Source organism: Coregonus lavaretus, assembly GCF_964263955.1.
Source record: "Coregonus lavaretus genome assembly, chromosome: 7".
NCBI lineage: Eukaryota > Metazoa > Chordata > Actinopteri > Salmoniformes > Salmonidae > Coregonus > Coregonus lavaretus.
In genome coordinates, this window is record NC_139994.1 from 63,123,171 (window position 1) to 63,143,532 (window position 20,362).

General features: G+C 41.4%; 1 protein-coding gene across 1 annotated transcript in view; it reads right to left on the bottom strand.

The window, feature by feature from the left end:
- LOC311132620 (disintegrin and metalloproteinase domain-containing protein 33-like) overlaps positions 1-2,540 on the bottom strand; it is a 96,098-nt gene extending 93,558 nt beyond the window's left edge. Inside the window, exon 1 of the mRNA XM_084165866.1 lies at positions 2,364-2,540. Coding sequence (XP_084021992.1) covers positions 2,364-2,493 — 130 coding nt within the window. The 5' untranslated portion in view covers positions 2,494-2,540. The remainder of the gene's footprint in view (positions 1-2,363) is intronic.
- Between the last annotated feature and the right edge of the window lie 17,822 nt (positions 2,541-20,362).

The window sequence follows — 20,362 nt, forward strand, 5'->3', positions numbered from 1 at the left end:
GAATACATTTCAACTCTATATCGGACATTGTACAGGTGTCTTCTTTGTTTTAAGCCCATAACCATGTGTGTGAGGTGTATACTTTTGTTTCAAAGTAGATTTGTTTAAGACTACCAAGAAACACTCCGTGTGACCCTGATTTAGCCCACTGCAGTAAAAGGTTAAAGGACAATTCCACCCCAAAACTATATTCTGGTGTTTGTTTCATTAGTCCATTGTTGATATAGTGCCAAAATGTTTTGCATGTCATCAAACAAGGTTTCAAGATACAGTGAGGGAAAAAAGTATTTGATCCCCTGCTGATTTTGTACGTTTTCCCACTGACAAAGACATGATCAGTCTATAATTTTAATGGTCGGTTTATTTGAACAGTGAGAGACAGAATAACAACAACAAAATCCAGAAAAACGCATGTCAAAAATGTTATAAATTGATTCGCATTTTAATGAGGGAAATAAGTATTTAACCCCGCCAAGCAGCTTGGTGAGAAGGTGACAACAGTTGGTGCGATTATTCACAAATGGAAGAAACACAAAATAACTGTCAATCTCCCTCGGCCTGGGGCTCCATGCAAGATCTCACCTTGTGGCGTTGCAATGATCATGAGAACGGTGAGGAATCAGCCCAGAACTACATGGGTGGATCTTGTCAATGATCTCAAGGCAGCTGGGACCATAGTCACCAAGAAAACAATTGGTAACACACTACGCCGTGAAGGACTGAAATCCTGCAGCGCCCGCAAGGTCCCCCTGCTCAAGAAAGCACATATACAGGCCCGTCTGAAGTTTGCCAATGAACATCTGAATGATTCAGAGGAGAACTGGGTGAAAGTGTTGTGGTCAGATGAGCCCAAAATCGAGCTCTTTGGTATCAACTCAACTCGCCGTGTTTGGAGTAGGAGGAATGCTGCCTATGACCCCAAGAACACCATCCTCACCGTCAAACATGGAGGTGGAAACATTATGCTTTGGGGGTGTTTTTCTGCTAAGGGGACAGGACAACTTCACCGCATCAAAGGGACGATGGAAGGGGCCATGTACCGTCAAATCTTGGGTGAGAATCTCCTTCCCTCAGCCAGGGCATTGAAAATGGGTCGTGGATGGTTATTCCAGCATGACAATGACCCAAAACACACGGCCAAGGCAACAAAGGAGTGGCTCAATAAGAAGCACATTAAGGTCCTGGAGTGGCCTAGCCAGTCTCCAGACCTTAATCTCATAGAAAATCTGTGGAGGGAGCTGAAGGTTTGAGTTGCCAAACGTCAGCCTCGAAACCTTAATGACTTGGAGAAGATCTGCAAAGAGGAGTGGAACAAAATCCCTCCTGAGATGTGTGCAAACCTGGTGGCCAACTACAAGAAACGTCTGACCTCTGTGATTGCCAACAAGGGTTTTACCACCAAGTACTAAGTCATGTTTTGCAGAGGGGTCAAATACTTATTTCCCTCATTAAAATGCAAATCAATTTATAACATTTTTTACATGCGTTTTTTTCCGGATTTTTTTGTTGTTATTCTGTCTCTCACTGTTCAAATAAACCTACCATTAAAATTATAGACTGATCATGTCTTTGTCAGTGGGCAAACGTACAAAATCAGCAGGGGATCAAATACTGTTTTCCCTCACTGTATATAACTTTCAAAATACAGAACTGCATTTTTTCCATTTTCCTGGAAATCATCATACAAGATTTGATTGAATAGGGCTCATTTACCTCTATTGACCTGGTGCAGTTCAATTCTATGACTCCCAGTGTGATTTTCTATTTAACTGTAGGAATAACTGTGATATAACTGTACAACTTGATGGTTCATTTAAGGGTATTTAATACAGAGTACTGAACCCAGAGCCAAATATTATTTAACGTCAGCATCAGCGAAGTTCAAAATATATATTATAATCTAAAAAGGAACAGCCACTACAACTATGCTATTTTATGAGTTGTCACTTTACAAAAAGGGACATGGTGTTATTAATAAGATGTTGGCATGGTTATAACCACAAATGCCATATTGTACTGTAGACTACCTAGTCATTATAAGCTACTCGTCTCAATACTATTCCTTTTATGGACATTATACTGCAGCATTCAAACCCCTTCCAAGGGAAGTTGGACCGCTGACATTATTAGCCACCGTTACGTTTTTAAACCAAGAATTGGACACAAACAGGAACACATCAACAAAATAATATAAAAAGAGATCCAGCAGTTTGTCTTTCTATCCCGAAAGCAAACCGTCTTTACCGACAACGCTCGCGTGCTGCCGCACGACACGCAACTGGTAGATACAAAAGGAAGAAGAAAAACTTTGTAAGAACGCTACAGAAGGCGGGCGCGTACCCGTTTCTTTTTCCCCCCCTTACCTTGTACCCGGGTATCTCCGTTTGCACTTTCCAGCATGTCATTCAGTAGTAGCAAAGACAGCATAATAAGCGAACGTCCACATTGTGCCGGTGATATTTGGGCATTTTTCTGCCTATGTTTGCTGTACATCCCTGTTGTCCTCGGTAGTACCGTTATCCGTCCTCCCGTTCTTCGCTCGCACTGATTCCCCTCGCTCTACTCTGCTTCGAGTCGGGAGCGGCGTGCTCATGAAAACCAGAAATGGATCTGATTAAGACGGCGAGCCCCAGCCCCTGTTTCCCCGTTGTACGAAAGATGCGCTTCAGTAAGAATTACCGATTTAAATGTCCATCAAAAAGTATCTTCAGCTGAAAGGATGTCTGCCAGTTATAATTAATCATATGCAATTTGTGCATGAGTCCATGGATTATATTAGGAACATGTAAACGTGTCTAGATAAAAACCATGTCATCCAGTGATGAAGTCAGTCAGACAGCCAGAGTTTGACCCACTAGGATTGACCAAGCAAGTACATAGGCATAGATTCAGACCCATTGAGGTTGAACTATTGAACTATTGATCTGTGGGCAAAGGCATTATCCCCGAGATAGGCTATAGTTAACATAAGGCATATTTACCAACTCAACTCATGTTTATCTGCCAAATAAACAGAGAAAGAAGAAAGCAAGATATCTCAATCCTATGAGAATATGCCTTACTATATGGAATAAGCCTTACTATATGAGAATAAGCCTTACTATATGAGAATAAGCCTTACTATATGAGAATAAGCCTTACTATATGAGAATATGCCTTACTATATGGAATAAGCCTTACTATATGAGAATAAGCCTTACTATATGAGAATAAGCCTTACTATATGGAATGCCTTACTATATGAGAACAAGCCTTACTTTATGAGAATAAGCCTTACTATATGGAATGCCTTACTATATGAGAATAAGCCTTACTACATGGAATAAGCCTTACTATATGAGAATAAGCCTTACTATGTGAGAATATGCCTTACTATGTGAGAATAAGCCTTACAATATGAGAATAAGCCTTACTATGTGAGAATAAGCCTTACTATATGAGAATATGCCTTACTATATGAGAATATGCCTTACAATATGAGAATAAGTCTTACTATATGCAAATAAGCCTTACTATATGAGAATAAGCTTACCGATCACTGCACCTGCACACAGCCATTCTGAAATTAGCCCATCCAACTACCTCATCCCCATATTGTTAGTTATTTTGCTAATTTGCACCCCAGTATCTCTATTTGCGCATCATCTTTTGCACATCTATCATTCCAGTGTTAATACAAAATTGTAACTATTTTGCACTATGGCCTATTTATTGCCTTACCTCCATAATTTACTACATTCGCACACACTGTATATATATTTTCTGTTGTATTTTTGACTTTATGTTTTGTTTACCCCATATGTAACTCTGTGTTGTTGTTTTTATCGCACTGCTTTGCTTTATCTTGGCCAGGTCGCAGTTGTAAGTGAGAACTTGTTCTCCACTGGCTTACCTGGTTAAATAAAGGTTAAATAAATAAATAAATAAATAAGCCTGACTGTATGAGAATACGCCTTACTAATGTTGCGATGATGAAGATGTTGTTGGTTTTGTAGGTATCTGAGAGGCTTGAAGGAAGAACACATTGCTTCTGGGCGATTTGAAGTCACAACTAGATCCCAGTACTTTATATGTACAGTATATTAATTATTTGTCAGCGTATAAAATGGAAAATCAATAATACATTGGAAAGTGCCATTTGTGAAGTGGGGTGCCATTTCAAAACCGGTTGCCATTTCCAAATATATTTCCTTGAATATTTAGCATACATTGCTCTTGACTACTACGAAGAAGTCACACTCCTTTTTCCATGGTGTTTGCTACTTTTTTTCACCCCTAGTGACTCTAAAACATCAACGTATAGAGCCCCATAGTGGAGGTGTCACAATACCCATAAAACCTAGCGGTCAAACAGGGAAATAGTTCCAATCGTTAAAAATTACAGACCTCTACATGCTTTGTAAGTAGGACATTAATTAATTAATATAATACTCTGGGGAAACATAGCTTTTTGGAGTGGATCGGGCACTAGGATTTAATTTAATACTCTGGGGAAACATAGCTTTTTGGAGTGGATCGGGCACTAGGATTTAATTTAATACTCTGGGGAAACATAGCTCTTTGGAGTGGATCGGGCACTAGGATTTCATTTTGTTTCTGCTAGATAGTGGATGGTAAGAAAAGACAATAGAGTACCCCAGTATGAGTCATAATACCCATAAAACCTAGCGGTCAAACAAGGAAATGTTTTTCCACCATTCATTTTCCCGTAGGGAATTTTAGAAACCCTTAAAATAAGGGCTGTGTTTCGTGTAGGCTTACCCTGGCGTGACATTTTGATAACCATGTAAATCTCTCTCGGACAAGGTGACTTGTATCAATATATTTGGCTCTATTTACTCTCAGATTCGAAAATGCTAATTAGCATCAAAGTAGACATCATGCAAAACTACAAATCCCTGCAAGCTCCTGCAGGTCATCTCTAGCTGACACCTTTGCTAACAGGTATTGTGTCAATTTAAAACTTGCACAAGACAGTTCACAGAATTGTCCATTTAAAGAAATGTAGCCCATTTATTAAGTACTACATTTAGCTAACATTAGATAGTTAATCCAGAGATTCTTGCCTCGATTCGACAGTCTCGTCCAGATCATCATGGCATTTGTAGATCTTTATGATAGCCACATTAGCAGCTAATTAGCGTTTCATTTGGGGGGGGGGGGGGGGGGGGGGTAAATACGGGGTGAATATATTGATAAAAGTCACCTTGTCCAAGAGAGATTTACACGGTTATAAAAACGTCACGCCAGGGTAAGCCTACACAAAACACAGCCCTTATTTTAAGTGTTTCTAAAATCCCCTTTGGGAAAAATGAATGGTGGAAAAACATTTCCTTGTTTGACCGCTAGGTTTTATGGGTATTATGACTCATACTGGGGTACTCTATTGTCTTTTCTTACCATCCACTATCTAGCAGAAACAAAATGAAATCCCAGTGCCCGATCCACTCCAAAAAGCTATGTTTCCCCAGAGTATTAAATTAATTAATTAATTTCCTACTTACAAAGCATGTAGAGGTCTGTAATTTTTATCATAGGTACACTTCAACTGTGAGAGATGGAATCTAAAACAAAAATCCAGAAAATCACATTGTATGATTTTTAAGTAAATAATTTGCATTTTATTAAATGACATAAGTATTTGATCACCTACCAACCATTAAGAATTCCGGCTCTCACAGACATGTTAGTTTTTATTTAAGAAGCCCTCTTGTTCTCCACTCATTACCTGTATTAACTGCATCTGTTTGAACTCGTTACCTGTATAAAAGACACCTGTCCACACACTCAATCAAACAGACTCCAACCTCTCCACAATGGCCAAGACCAGAGAGCTGTGTAAGGACATCAGGGATAAAATTGTAGACCTGCACAAGGCTGGGATGGGCTACAGGACAATAGGCAAGCAGCTTGGTGAGAAGGCAACCACTGTTGGCGCAATTATTAGAAAATGGAAGAAGTTCAAGATGACGGTCAATCACCTTCGGTCTGGGGCTCCATGCAAGATCTCACCTCGTGGGGCATCAATGATCATGATGAAGGTGAGGGATCAGCCCAGAACTACACGGCAGGACCTGGTCAATGACCTGAAGAGAGCTGGGGCCACAGTCTCAAAGAAAACCATTAGTAACACACTACGCTGTCATGGATTAAAATCCTGCAGCGCAAGCAAGGTCCCCCTGCTTAAGCCAGCGCATGTCCAGGCCCGTCTGAAGTTTGCCAATGACCATCTGGATGATCCAGAGGAGGAATGGGAGAAGGTCATGTGGTCTGATGAGACAAAAATAGAGCTTTAGAGTCTAAACTCCACTCGCCGTGTTTGGAGGAAGAATAAGGATGAGTACAACCCCAAGAACACCATCCCAACCGTGAAGCATGGAGGTGGAAACATCATTCTTTGGGGATGCTTTTCTGCAAAGGGGACAGGACGACTGCACCGTATTGAGGGGAGGATGGATGGGGCCATGTATCGCGAGATCTTGGCCAACAACCTCCTTCCCTCAGTAAGAGCATTGAAGATGGGTCATGGCTGGGTCTTCCAGCATGACAACGACCCGAAACACACAGCCAGGGCATCTAAGGAGTGGCTCCGTAAGAAGCATCTCAAGGTCCTGGATTGGCCTAGCCAGTCTCCAGACCTGAACCCAATAGAAAATCTTTGGAGGGAGCTGAAAGTCCGTATTGCCCAGCGACAGCCCCGAAACCTGAAGGATCTGGAGAAGGTCTGTATGGAGGAGTGGGCCAAAATCCCTGCTGCAGTGTGTGCAAACCTGGTCAAGACCTACAGGAAACGTATGATCTCTGTAATTGCAAACAAAGGTTTCTGTACCAAATATTAAGTTCTGCTTTTCTGATGTATCAAATACTTTTGTCATGCAATAAAATGCAAATGAATTACTTAAAAATCATACAATGTGATTTCGTCTCTCACAGTTGAAGTGTACCTATGATAAAAATTACAGACCTCTACATGCTTTGTAAGTAGGAAAACCTGCAAAATCGGCGGTGTATCAAATACTTGTTCTCCCCACTGTATGTACTGTAGAGCACTGCTTTTGACCAGGGCCTAGGTCAAAAAAAAAAATAGTCCATTAAATAGGGCCATTTAGGATGCCGACCACGCCTGCCAGTGCCAGCACTCCAAGCACGTTACCAGGCCAGGGAGGTATAGGAAGGTGGCCAAAAACATTCTCTTCTCCCCTCCCTGACACTGTTGTCGCAGTGTGTCACGCTCATCCTCTTTTATTGTAGGATTATGGTTTTCAGATTTAGACTTCCCACCCAGAGGGAGGGGGATAAAAAAACGGATTTAAATTCACCTCATCTGGAACATTTATTTTCTGCCGCCACACCACCCCTGTGATGCATTATGGGAAGCTGGACATTGCATTTTGTATATTTGGTCATCACACGGACGAGTTGCTCTTTTGTGTTTGCTGGAGTTCATATTTCTCTGGTTATTGTTAAACACTTGTTTCATCTGAAAGGTCAAGGGCTTACGACTTAAAAGGGGAGCAAATCCCTCCGACTCAAAGCATATGGAGAAAAGGTTAGTCCAAAGAACCTCAGAAAAGGTATGGTATAAATTAGTCGATATGGTCTGGTCTCAGGAAAGGAAAGCCTCTATATTATCCTGCACTAGAGATGTAGCATATCTCTTGAAGAAAAACACAAAAACTATTGACTCTACATTCCAAGTGTCAACTTCTTCTTTTATAATATGAAAATTAAAAAGCCAGACTTCATCCAGTCTCTCTGAATAGAGCTGGACTGTTGCTTTTCTTTGGTGCAGTATTCGTTTTACGGCATTCAGTCACTGTGATGATTCAAATCAGAGGGCTGTGAGAAAGCTAAAGAGAGAGGGAGATGTCGGTGTGCTTTCTCAGATATGCAATTGACTTCAAACACATTTCACAATACTCTACTCTCCACCTCTGCTGACTCCAACAAATACCCTTCATACAATATCACCACTTTTATTGATTAGCCCAGCAGTGGGTTGAAAGTATATACAGTGGATAGTGGAAAGATAGGGTTGTGAAATAAACCACTTCCCATACAGATACACTATACTGAATATACAAAAGTATGTGGACACTCCTTCAAATTAGTAGATTCGGCTATTTCAGCCATACTCGTTGCCGACAGGTGTATAAAATCGAGCACACCGCCATGCAATCTCCATAGTCAAACAGTGGCAGTAGAATTGCCTTACTGAAGAGCTCAGTGGTTTTCAACGTGGCACCGTCATAGGATGCCACCTTTCCAACAAGTCAGTTCGTCAAATTTCTGCCCTGCTAGAGCTGCCCCGGTCAACTGTAAGTGCTGTTATTGTGAAGTGGAAACGTCTAGGAGCAACAACGGCTAAGTCGCCAAGTGGTAGACCACACAAGCTCACAGAACGGGACCGCTGAGTGCTGAAGCGCGTAGCACGTAAAAATTGCCTGTCCTCAGTTGCAACCCTCACTACCGAGTACCAAACTGCCTCTGGAAACAACGTTAGCACAAGAACTGTTCGTCGGGAGCTTCATGAAATGGGTTTCCATGGCACATAAGCCTAAGATCGCCATGCGCAATGCCAAGCGTCAGCTAGAGTGGTGTAAAGCTTGCCGTCATTTGACTTTGGAGCAGTGGAAACGCGTTCTCTGGAGTGATGAATCACGCTTCACCATCTGGCAGTTAGACTGACACATCTGGGTTTGGCGGATGCCAGGAGAACACTACTTGCCCGAATGCATAGTGCCAACTGTAAAGTTTGGTGAAGGAGGAATTATGGTCTAGGGCTGTTTTTCATGGTTCGGGCTAGACCCCTTAGTTCCAGTGAAGGGAAATCTTAACGCTACAGCATACAATTACATTCTAGACGATTCTGTGCTTCCAACTTTGGGGCAACAGTTTGGGGAAGGCCCTTTCCTGTTTCAGCTTGACAATGCCCCCGTGCACAAAGCAAGGTCCATACAGAAATGGTTTGTCGAGATCGGTGTGGAAGAACTTGACTGGCCTGCACAGAGCCCTGACCTCAACCCCATCGAACACCTTTGGGATGAATTGGAACGCCGACTGCGAGCCAGACCTAATCACCCAACATCAGTGCCCGACCTCACTAATGCTCTTGTGGCTGAATGGAAGCAAGTCCCCCGCAGCAATATTCCAACATCTATAGGAAAGCCTTCCCAGAAGTGTGGAGGCTGTTATAGCAGCAAAGGGGGGGACCAACTCATATTAATGGCCATGATTTTGGAATGAGATGTCTGACGAGCAGGTGTCCACATACTTTTGGTTATATAGTGCATGTTACACAAACATTGCAGAGAGTTAATCTGGTATGATTACGACCTAATCTTTCTTTGAACTAGCAATCTAGATGAGGCCTCGGGAATGATGAAAAGAAAGAGTCTAGTTCCTTCCACACACACACACACACACACATATACACACATATACACACACACACACACACACACACACACACATATACACACACACACACACACACACATATACACACACACACACACACACACATATACACACACACACACACACACACACACACATATACACACACATATACACACACATATACACACACACACACACATATACACACACACACACACACTAAGACTTGAAATTAACAATGTCATTCTCCTTCCGAAGCTTTGTTTCTCTTTATTGCAGAGCTAGGTTTGGCTGTGCAGTTGAAAGTTGGCGTATGAAAGAAAAGCTTTTTATTATCTTGGTGCTCCTGTTGTTTGTGTTCTTCAAGGACCCTGTCGTTAAATATTAGCGCATCATCATTGCCCTGCACAGAGACACAAACTCCTTCCCCCCCCCATATAGGAGCCTGGTGACCGATCGATCAAGAGGGGGTGGATGAAGGGGGGTTCTAGGAGCCTGGTGACTGTTTTCTTGGAAACCTAGGCAGAGAGCTCCTGTACATTTTGTAAATATTTGTAATAATGAATTGTTTTGAACGTTTTGTTTTATGAATTAACTATTGTTTTAGCTTATTATTATTATAGTCTGAATAGTTTGCATCCAGCACGTTTTCAAGACCTCAAGTTGGCGGTTGGTTTTTGACTAGCTAGCTAACTAATGTTAGCTGGCTAGCATTAGCATAAATCTCAAACTTTTTTGGATTTGATTATGCCTATTGTCCGGATGTTGGGGATGGAGAGAAGCCTGTGTATAGAGATTGACAGATGACCATGACTGTAGGACTATGGAGGACTAAGCTATAAGGCTACTCCTAAATTACTATTGAAGTGTGATGTGCTTTCTGGCGCCTCGTGACTGCCGTAGCATCCCCCAAGCGGGTGCAATTTTGTAGTATTGAAGAGTAGCTAGCTACTAGTCCAGTGGCTAGCACGTGACTCAAACTTAATCTCTACTACGAAGCCACAGAAGGCGTGGATGGAGAGACAACGTGATGACAACGTGATGACAACGTGATGACAACGTGATGACAACGTGCTACCAGCAGCTGCCTACTCCTGGCTCTCCCCTTTCACCTCCTTAATCAAGCCATTAACTTTCTCAACCTTCAGTCTTTTGACCGATGACCTCATGATGATTAATGTTGTTGTTGTTGTTTTTTTGTTGTTGTTGTTGTTGTTGCTTTACAGCGCTTTTAATTAATTATTATTATTATTATATGTTTTTATTGGGGAACCTATAACAACTCAAAGCTTTTTATTTATTGCCAGAGATACAAAATGTTCTCTCACTGATATAGTGCTTTGTGTAAATAATTCAACACTACGAAGATATCACTTTCCCCTGAATAGCTTTAGTAGACATATTGTTTTGTCCTTTATTCTCATTTTATGCAGGCATTATTTCTATATAGTCTATTTGGGTCGAGTTTGACAGTTTTTTAATTCAATTCTTGAACACAGAACAAAGAGAGACTAAGGATTTAAGCAACTGCCACTGTCTCAACAGCAACAACAACCACCAAAAATTCCATTCAGTAATGTGGCGTTTGCTAATTTTATGACAGGAATGCCTATTTTACTAAATTGCCAAACAGCCTGCTCTGTGAGGCTGGGAATGGGATAAATGTTTATGTCAGTTTGTTATGAAGCGTAGCCTAACTGGGTAAAAGGAAATTGCCGGAGCCCAGACTAGGGCCTGGAGGGTAGAGTGAGAGAGAGAGTGAGAGAGAGAGTGAGAGAGAGTGTGTGTGAGAGAGGTAGCGAGACAAAGGGAGAGAGAGAGAGAGAGAGAGAGAGAGAGACAGAGAGAGAGAGAGAGAGAGAGAGAGAGAGAGTGAGAGAGACAGAGAGAGAGAGAGAGACAGAGAGAGAGAGTGTGTGAGAGAGAGAGAGAGAGAGAGACAGAGAGAGACAGAGAGAGAGAGAGAGAGAGAGAGAGAGAGAGAGAGAGAGAGAGAGAGAGAGAGAGAGAGAGAGAGAGAGAGAGAGAGAGACAGACATATCAGTAAGAACAATGCTGCTCTAAGCTGGTTTGTCTGACACACGAGATAAGTGTGCAGAGGGTTCGCATTGGGTCCTCAAGCTGTTTTTGCTATGATACAGAAAAACACCACTTGATAGGCTACACTCAGTCAGCTTCGCTGGATAGTGGAGGAGAGCGAGTGGATGGATGGAGGTTGTGTCTGAATGGTATGTCTGCCTCCCCACAACCCCGAAGGACAACACAACATTTCAACTGCTGGGTCGTGACAATAGGATTTTCAGAGCAAGCTGTTTCGGCGGGGCAATGGTACTGGAAAAACAAATGTCACAACAATTGTATGTTGGATGCTGACAACAGCAGAGGGACAGAGTGTAGAGCTAATTGGCCTAATGACTACAGGGTTGCTGGATCAAAATCCACGTGGATACAGCCGCTGGCAGGAATAGAGCCTTAGAGGATAGGAAAATGTCTGCATATCCACTAAATGACTTCTTCATATACCATATGGTGGTTTAATGTAGGTCAAAGTCAAACATTTCCTTCCTCTGTTAATAACAGAGCTGACTTACTTTACAGAGCTAAGGCCCCTTCTTCTCCCCAACCACACACACACAGTGTAGTCTACCTAGACACAGTTCAGTTTGCCTCCGCAACAGCTAAGACCACGAAACTGTTTTCTACTTCCAATAATGCAATTTTCTCTCAGTATTACCCCAAAATAACAAGTATTTCAAGTTTTCGAAGTGAGGAGGTAAAAAGATGTTGATTTAGATTATTGCGTCTCGAGAGTAACGCCACACGCCACCCTCTCTCACTGCCAGTTCCTGCGTTTGCCACTGCAGGGCCAGAAATTATTTTTATATAAGTTAATTAAGAGAAGTAAAGGTGGCGATAAGAGCCTTCTAGTCAGCCTCTCTAGTACAGTAATTGCGTTTTGCCCCCCGGTATTTGAAGCGGGGGTCGTTGTGTATCGGAGGACCACACACTAAGAAGATAAGACACCTAATTACGCTACAGGGTCAAGATGGTGCCAAATTACAGGAAGCGTATGTATGTGAGTCTAAAACTCCCTTATTGATTCTTTAATAACTTAACCTACATGCAACCTGAGGTGGTAGCTTGGGAAATTAAAATGGCTATTCAGAGCAGTGTTCAATACGTTTTCCCTACACAGAACCTGAGTAAAAAGTCATAAGAGGGAGATTGGATCTGAGAGGAATAATTCTGTCTGGCGGTGGGTCTCTGCAGTAGTAGCAGTGTAGTGTCATAAGTAAGTGAGCTTTTATTTCAGCACAATAGTCATGCATGGAAAACCTTTTGGAAAATTAGGCCCCATAATGGAAATAAACATCGTTGTAAATCTAAAACTTTCAAGTCATGTGCAATATAATTTTACCGGCAATAAAAACACATTTTATGGATGGAGAGGGGGGAGCTTGGGGAGGAAACAAACCCATCTCAGAGGCGGCCATGATCACGTGAAAAGTAGCTTTCTCTTCAATTACCTTTCCCTGAGTGAATCCAATCTGACTGAAATTGACAAAGGGAACAAGCTGCACATCTCCAGCCGTGTAAATGTTAAAATTGGGAGTATTAAAGCAGAACACTCCCTGGCACAGTCTCGCGGTTTGAATCTGCGCCTGACCATTGTTGATCGATCTCGGCCGGGTTGATTATGGCACTGATTGGACTCAGCGGGGTAATGGTGTTCTGTCCAATAAGATCGAAGGCAAATGAGATTGCTGGGGTGAAAAAGCCAGGATGGATAATTCATATCCCATTAAAAAAAGAAATAGCCCAATGCTGCATAATTTCTGTCATATTTACCACTATGATGAGAGAAGAGCAAGATGACTAAAGTTATAACCCAGCTAACAATTCAAGGGAGAGAGAACGTTTTTGTAATGTTACCGTAATGTTCCCCAGATGTTTGAGTGTCCAGTTTGGGGAACATTCTATGTATGTTAGCAAAAACCTCCTGAGAACCTATTTAGCATGTTTTGCCATTAGATTTAGGGGAACATTCCCTAAATGTCAAACAGAACTTTTCCAGAACGTGGTTGCCATGTTTTCAGAATATCCAATATTAATGTTCTAGACACGTTTTTGTGAGGATGTTGCAAGAACATTGCCTGTGTAACAGTTTTCTGAGGGTAAGGACAATAGTCCATCAACTGTCCCACCGAACATACACAGAACATGGTTGCCATGTTCTCAGAATATAAGATATTAATGTTCTAGACACATTTCATGGGGGACATTGCAGGAACATGTCTGTGTATCAGTTGTCAGGACCCAAAGAAATGTTTAAAAAAAAATTTTTAAGGCCCTGGTTGGTGAACAACTGACACATTCACAGCTATTTGTCTGTTGGCAAGGTTAGGGACACTCACAAACATTTGAACTCATTCCAGTCTTTCTGCTACCATGTCCGTGTCAGTTATCAGTTAATCCGTTAATATTTTATTGATCATAGTGACGAAAATCTCAGCTCTGTTAAAAGTAGACTCAAGAAAAACGATAGTTATTGATCATAGTGATTCAGGAGTATCATTAAAACTGGGTTATATGCCCCACCAACATTAGACAACTATACAAAAAGCCCTAAAATTGCTGAAATAAGTAAATAAAACCAATGATAAGGAAATAGTCAGATTAACTGATAACGGACACAGACATGGTGGCGTAGCGGGAAGATCGGAATGCATTGAACCAACAGGTTGTGAGTCCAGATCCCAGAGGAGGACATGCTGTGGTCCTCTGTAGCTCAGCTGGTAGAGCACGGCGCTTGTAACGCCAAGGTAGTGGGTTCGATCCCCGGGACCACCCATACACATAAATGTATGCACGCGTGACTGTAAGTCGCTTTGGATAAAAGCGTCTGCTAAATGGCATATTATTATTATTATTATCATTATGTTGAATAACAATCACTGTTTAAATGAACATGCACAATGTAGGCTGTGACAAATACGTAAGTATGTTAAAAGCATTGTTTGTGAGTGTCCCTAAGCCAACAAACAAAGAGCTGTGAATAGATCACCGATTCACCAATCAGACCCTTGATGTGCCACAGCAACAAGTGGTGATGAAGCATTTGGATTTCTATGGGACCATCAGGTGACGACTGATGCACAGGAATGTTCGTGAAACATGTCTAGAACATTACTATATTCTGAGAACACGGACGCCATGTTTTGTGTAGTTCAGTTGGCAGAGCATGGCGCTTGCAACGGCAGGGTTGTGGGTTCGATTCCCATTAGGGACCAGTAAAAAAAAACATGGTATGCAAATGTATGCACTCACTAACTGTAAGTCGCTCTGGACAAGAGTGTCGGCTAAAATGTAAATGTACCTGTGAGACAATTCACCCTTTAAAAGAAAATAGTAAAATGTGTATGTCTGGTGGTATTTTGATGGAATATTCTCCTAACCCACAGAAAGCTGGACACATTAATGTGTCTGAAACATTAATATCTTATATTTTGAGAACATGGCAACCATGTTCTGTATAAGTTTGGTGGGACATTGATGGAATATTCTCCTAACCCTCAGAAAACTGGACACATTAATGTACTTGCAATGTTCCCATGAAACATGTCTAGAACATTCATATCTTATATTCTGAGAACATGGCAACCATGTTCTGGCTATGTTCTGTTTGACATTAAGGGAATGGTCTCTTGGAAACAGTCCTTGCACGTCACTGGAACATTCCTACGAAAACGTTAGGTACGTTCTCTAAAGTTGTGGGAACGTTTGTTTGTTAACTGGGAAGAAAGAGAGGCTTTTCTATTAATGAATTAAGAATTAGGGTAGGCCTTAGCTAGTATCTCTGAGTGACCCTACTCTTGAGACCAAAGTGTCCCAATGACAGATGAGTCTGACCTCTTGACCTTTATGTCGACTACACATGATGTCATTGAGCTGCTGTGCTGATTTATAAGGCCCCATGAGCCATTTTCTGGCCTAAAAATAAGATTAGTCTGTCTAATCAGTATATTGTCAAGATTAGGGATAAGGTGCTTTCGATTCAACAATTGATATTGTTTCCAGTTTACTGTTTGTTTAGTGGGTACCAAGCCAGTCTGCCTATTTCTAAAGAGAAAATGAATCTACACCACCGTTCAAAAGCTTGGGGTCACTTAGAAATGTCCTTGTTTTTGAAAGAAAAGCAAATTATTGTTTCAAATTCAAATTGATCAGAAATACAGTGGAGACATTGTTAATGTTGTAAATGGCTATTGTAGCTGGAAACGGTTGATTTTTCATGGAATATCTACATAGGCGTACAGAGGCCCATTATCAGCAACCATCAGTCCTGTGTTCCAACGGCACGTTGTGTTTTGTATTTATTTTTATTTTATTTTATAGGGGGTAGATCAGCTTTAATATTTCAGATACATTGTAACTTCCATCAACTTCCATCACTTCCAATCCCCCATATGGTTTTTTTCTTGCAAATATATATATATATATATATATATATATATATATATATATATATACAGTGAGGGAAAAAAGTATTTGATCCCCTGCTGATTTTGTACGTTTGCCCACTGACAAAGAAATGATCAGTCTATAATTTTAATGGTAGGTTTATTTGAACAGTGACAGACAGAATGAAAACAAAAAAATCCAGAAAAACGCATGTCAAAAATGTTATGAATTGATTTGGATTTTAATGAGGGAAATAAGTATTTGACCCCTCTGCAAAACATTACTTAGTACTTGGTGGCAAAACTCTTGTTGGCAATCACAGATGTCAGACGTTTCTTGTAGTTGGCCACCAGGTTTGCACACATCTCAGGAGGGATTTTGTCCCACTCCTCTTTGCAGATCTTCTCCAAGTCATTAAGGTTTCGAGGCTGACGTTTGGCAACTCGAACCTTCAGCTCCCTCCACAGATTTTCTATGGGATTAAGGTCTGGAGACTGGCTAGGCCACTCCAGGACCTTAATGTGCTTCTTCTTGAGCCACTCCTTTGTTGCCTTGGCCGTGTGTTTTGGGTCATTGTCATGCTGGAATAACCATCCACGACCCATTTTCAATGCCCTGGCTGAGGGAAGGAGGTTCTCACCCAAGATTTGACGGTACATGGCCCCTTCCATCGTCCCTTTGATGCGGTGAAGTTGTCCTGTCCCCTTAGCAGAAAAACACCCCCAAAGCATAATGTTTCCACCTCCATGTTTGACAGTGGGGGTGGTGTTCTTGGGGTCATAGGCAGCATTCCTCCTCCTCCAAACACGGCGAGTTGAGTTGATGCCAAAGAGCTCCATTTTGGTCTCATCTGACCACAACACTTTCACCCAGTTCTCCTCTGAATCATTCAGATGTTCATTGGCAAACTTCAGACGGGCATGTATATGTGCTTTCTTGAGCACATATAGCTTAAACCTAATCAGTAGCTTAAACCTATCAGCAAATTAAGCTAATGCTAGCACATACAACAAAGGCCACATATTCCTTTAATCAAAGCATTAATTGGCACCTCTGACTCATTGTGTTTCACAGCAGTCCTGGGTTGTACTCATTAGGGCACACAACTGAACACATTTTTAAAGCGCTTTGAAACAGAAAACTGAAAATGAGCGTTTTTCTTATTGGACAAGACCTGGTAGTCCCTCCCAGTTTCAGTCTCTTTTCTTACGTTTGGTGTCTAATGAATATTACCCCTGTTGTGTCTGACAGCACGGCGCCATACAGTAGGCTGCAGTAGCTCCTGGAGCTGGCAGAGGGCGCTGTGCAGTGTCTCAGCCTGAGTCTCCTCGCAGCAGTTGAAGGCTGAAGAAGTGGACATGTTCGGACTGGGGGGGGTTGGTAGCACACAGCGTATCCGTCGGGAACGAGGGGTCCGAAACACATCACACTGTCCGTGTTTTGTTTGCAGGCGCCTTCAGATCACATCATTATTTTCCTGTCATTGCAATACTGTCAACCTCCACTGGAGTCGTACTTTACGTGTCCTGTTCTCAGTTTCCAGTGGACAGCCTGGTCACGCTCAGTCCCTCCTCAATGGCCTGAAGCTTCGAGCCCAGCAGGTGGCGGTCGATGGATTGTCCTTTGAACGCCTGATCAGTAAGAGCGACGTAGGTCTCTGCGGCCTTTCCGAGTAATTCCAGCTTTGCCTCTCGAGATAGAGGGGTCGTCAAAGGCAAACACAAACTTGAGCATTTGATTGGTGGGAGAGCGTATGTGGTCTGTGCGGCCCCCTCGAATCCTTTGGGAGGCGATGTCACAGGAGGCACAGACCTCAGCTGCAGTGCCACCTGGATGAAGGAGTTGGGACTCCGGTTGTGCCGTTTTGGGCAACTCCTTCCCAAACCTCTGAAAGTTGAAGCAGCGGACATCCAGGTCGTTGATCAGTATGTCAAGGTTTTGCTTGTCATGCTCGATATCCCTCTTAATCTCACAGTCAATGTTGAAGTAAAGCTTCTTGGGCATCAGTATTGTAGAAGCAAGAAGAGAAGCTTCAGCGGTGGAAGCCATCCTCATCCACCACAAACTGCAGTGTTTTGTCAAACCAACGATTTCCGCTGTTCGAGTGTGTCCCGCCCCATGCAGGATTTGAGCTGCCATGCGACTGGAGTACCTGTCAGTCAAGGTCAAAGTAACACAGAACTTTTATCAATTAGTATATTTGAGTTTAACCACAATATTTGTTGCATTATTTGTTTCTGTCATTTCTGGAGGATTAAATTGAAATTGCAACCAACTTTCTATGGCTTGGATTATTTCCTTTTTAATTAACTGAAAGTGAGTGGTTGTAATCTGAATAAAGGGAAAAAGGCCATTCTTGAACATTGGGTGAGACAATCTTACTAATTTGCTAGAGAACCAGTTCGGATTTAGTATAACTTTTGTATGACTGAAGCTTTTAGTGATAGGTCTAATGCTTTAATATTTCATAATTTCTGTCTTCCGAATTCATATTCATTATATAAATAGGCCCATTTAATTTTGTCTGGCTTGCCGTTCCAAATAAAATTGAATATTTTTTTCTCATATAATTTTAAAAAACTGTTCGCTAGGCGTAGGCAAGACCATAAGCAAAGTAAACTGGGATACTACTAAAGAGTTAATCAGGGTGATTTTTCCACAAATAGACAGGTATTTACCTTTCCATGGTAGCAAGATTTTATCTATTTTTGCTAACTTTCTATTAAAATGTATTGAATTGAGATCATTTATTTCATTTGGGATATGTATTCCGAGTATATCCACATCACCATCAGACCATTCTATTGGTAGACTACATGGTAATGTACAAATTGTATTTTTTAGTGATCCAATACGTAATATAGTACATTTATCATTTTAATAATATTTAATATGCCATTTAGCAGACGCTTTTATCCAAAGCGACTTACAGCCATGTATGCATACATTTTTAGGTATGGGTGGTCCCGGGGATCGAACCCACTGCCCTGGCGTTACAAGCACCATGCTCTACCAATTGAGCTACAGAAGACCAGAGGATCATAATTTGGTTGTAATCCAGAGAGGTTAGAAAATGTATCTAGATCCTCTATGAGGCTGTGGAGGGATTCAAGTTGTGGATTTAAAAGAAAACTTGAATGTAAATCATTACATTTACATTTTAGTCATTTAGCAGACGCTCTTATCCAGAGCGACTTACAGTTAGTGAGTGCATACATTTTCATACTGGCCCCCTGTGGGAAACAAACCCACAACCCTGGCGTTGCAAGCGCCATGCTCAACCAACTGAGCTACAGGGGACTAATCATCAGCGTACAATGACACCTTTGTTTTTAAACCCTGGATTTCTAATCCCTTGATATTATTGTTGGATCTGATTTTAATAGCTAACATCTTGATGGCAATAATAAATAGATATGCCGATAGTGGACAACCTTGTTTCACTCCTCTTGACAGTTTAAAATTTTCTGAGAAATAGCCATTATTTACTATTTTACACCTAGGGTTGCTATACATGACTTTAACCCAATTTATAAGAGATTGTCCAAAATTGAAATGCTCCAGGCATTTATATATAAACCCCAGTCGTACCTTATCAAATGCCTTTTCGAAGTCTGCTATGAATAGTAGACCTGGTTTCCCAGATTTTTCACAGTGTTCTATTGTTTCCAGTACTTGCCTTATATTATGTATGTGTTTTCTAATCCAAGTTTATCATTTTAAAAGGCCACTTGATCATTAGAAAACCCTTTTGCAATTATGTTAGCACAGCTGAAAACTGTTGTGCTGATTAAAGAAGCAATAAAACTGGCCTTCTTGAGACTAGTTGAGTATCTGGAGCATCAGCAACTGTGGGTTCGATTACAGGCTCAAAATGGCCAGAAACAAATCACTTTCTTCTGAAACTCATCATTCTTGTTCTGAGAAATGAAGGTTACATTTGGTGTGCAGTTGTGAGGCCGGTTGGACGTACTGCCAATTTCTCTAAAACAACGTTGGAGGCAGCTTATGGTAGAGAAATTAACACTAAATTCTCTGGCATCAGCTCTGCTGGATATTCCTGCAGTCAGCATGCCAATTGCACGCCCCCTCAGAACTTGAGACATCTGTGGCATTGTGTTGTGTGACAAAACTGCACATTTTATAGTGGCCTTTTATTGTCCCCAGAACAATGTGCACCTGTGTAATGATCATGCTGTTTACAGTTTTTTCCAATTGCTAAGTCGCTTTGGATAAAAGCGTCTGCTAAATGGCATATTATTATTTATTATTATTATTATTGCTAACACAGTAAAATTACATGCACAGCACAATTATTTAAACTGACACACAGAGAGCAAAACCTCTTCTCAAGTCTCCAAAAGTCTAAACACATTTTCTGCTTTACACACATTTTGCAATTCAAAATGGCACTGCACATGATTCTCTGCACAAGACACAACAATCTGACATAAAGTCACATGTTTGCCATTTCAAAACACTGCCATTCAAAATGACA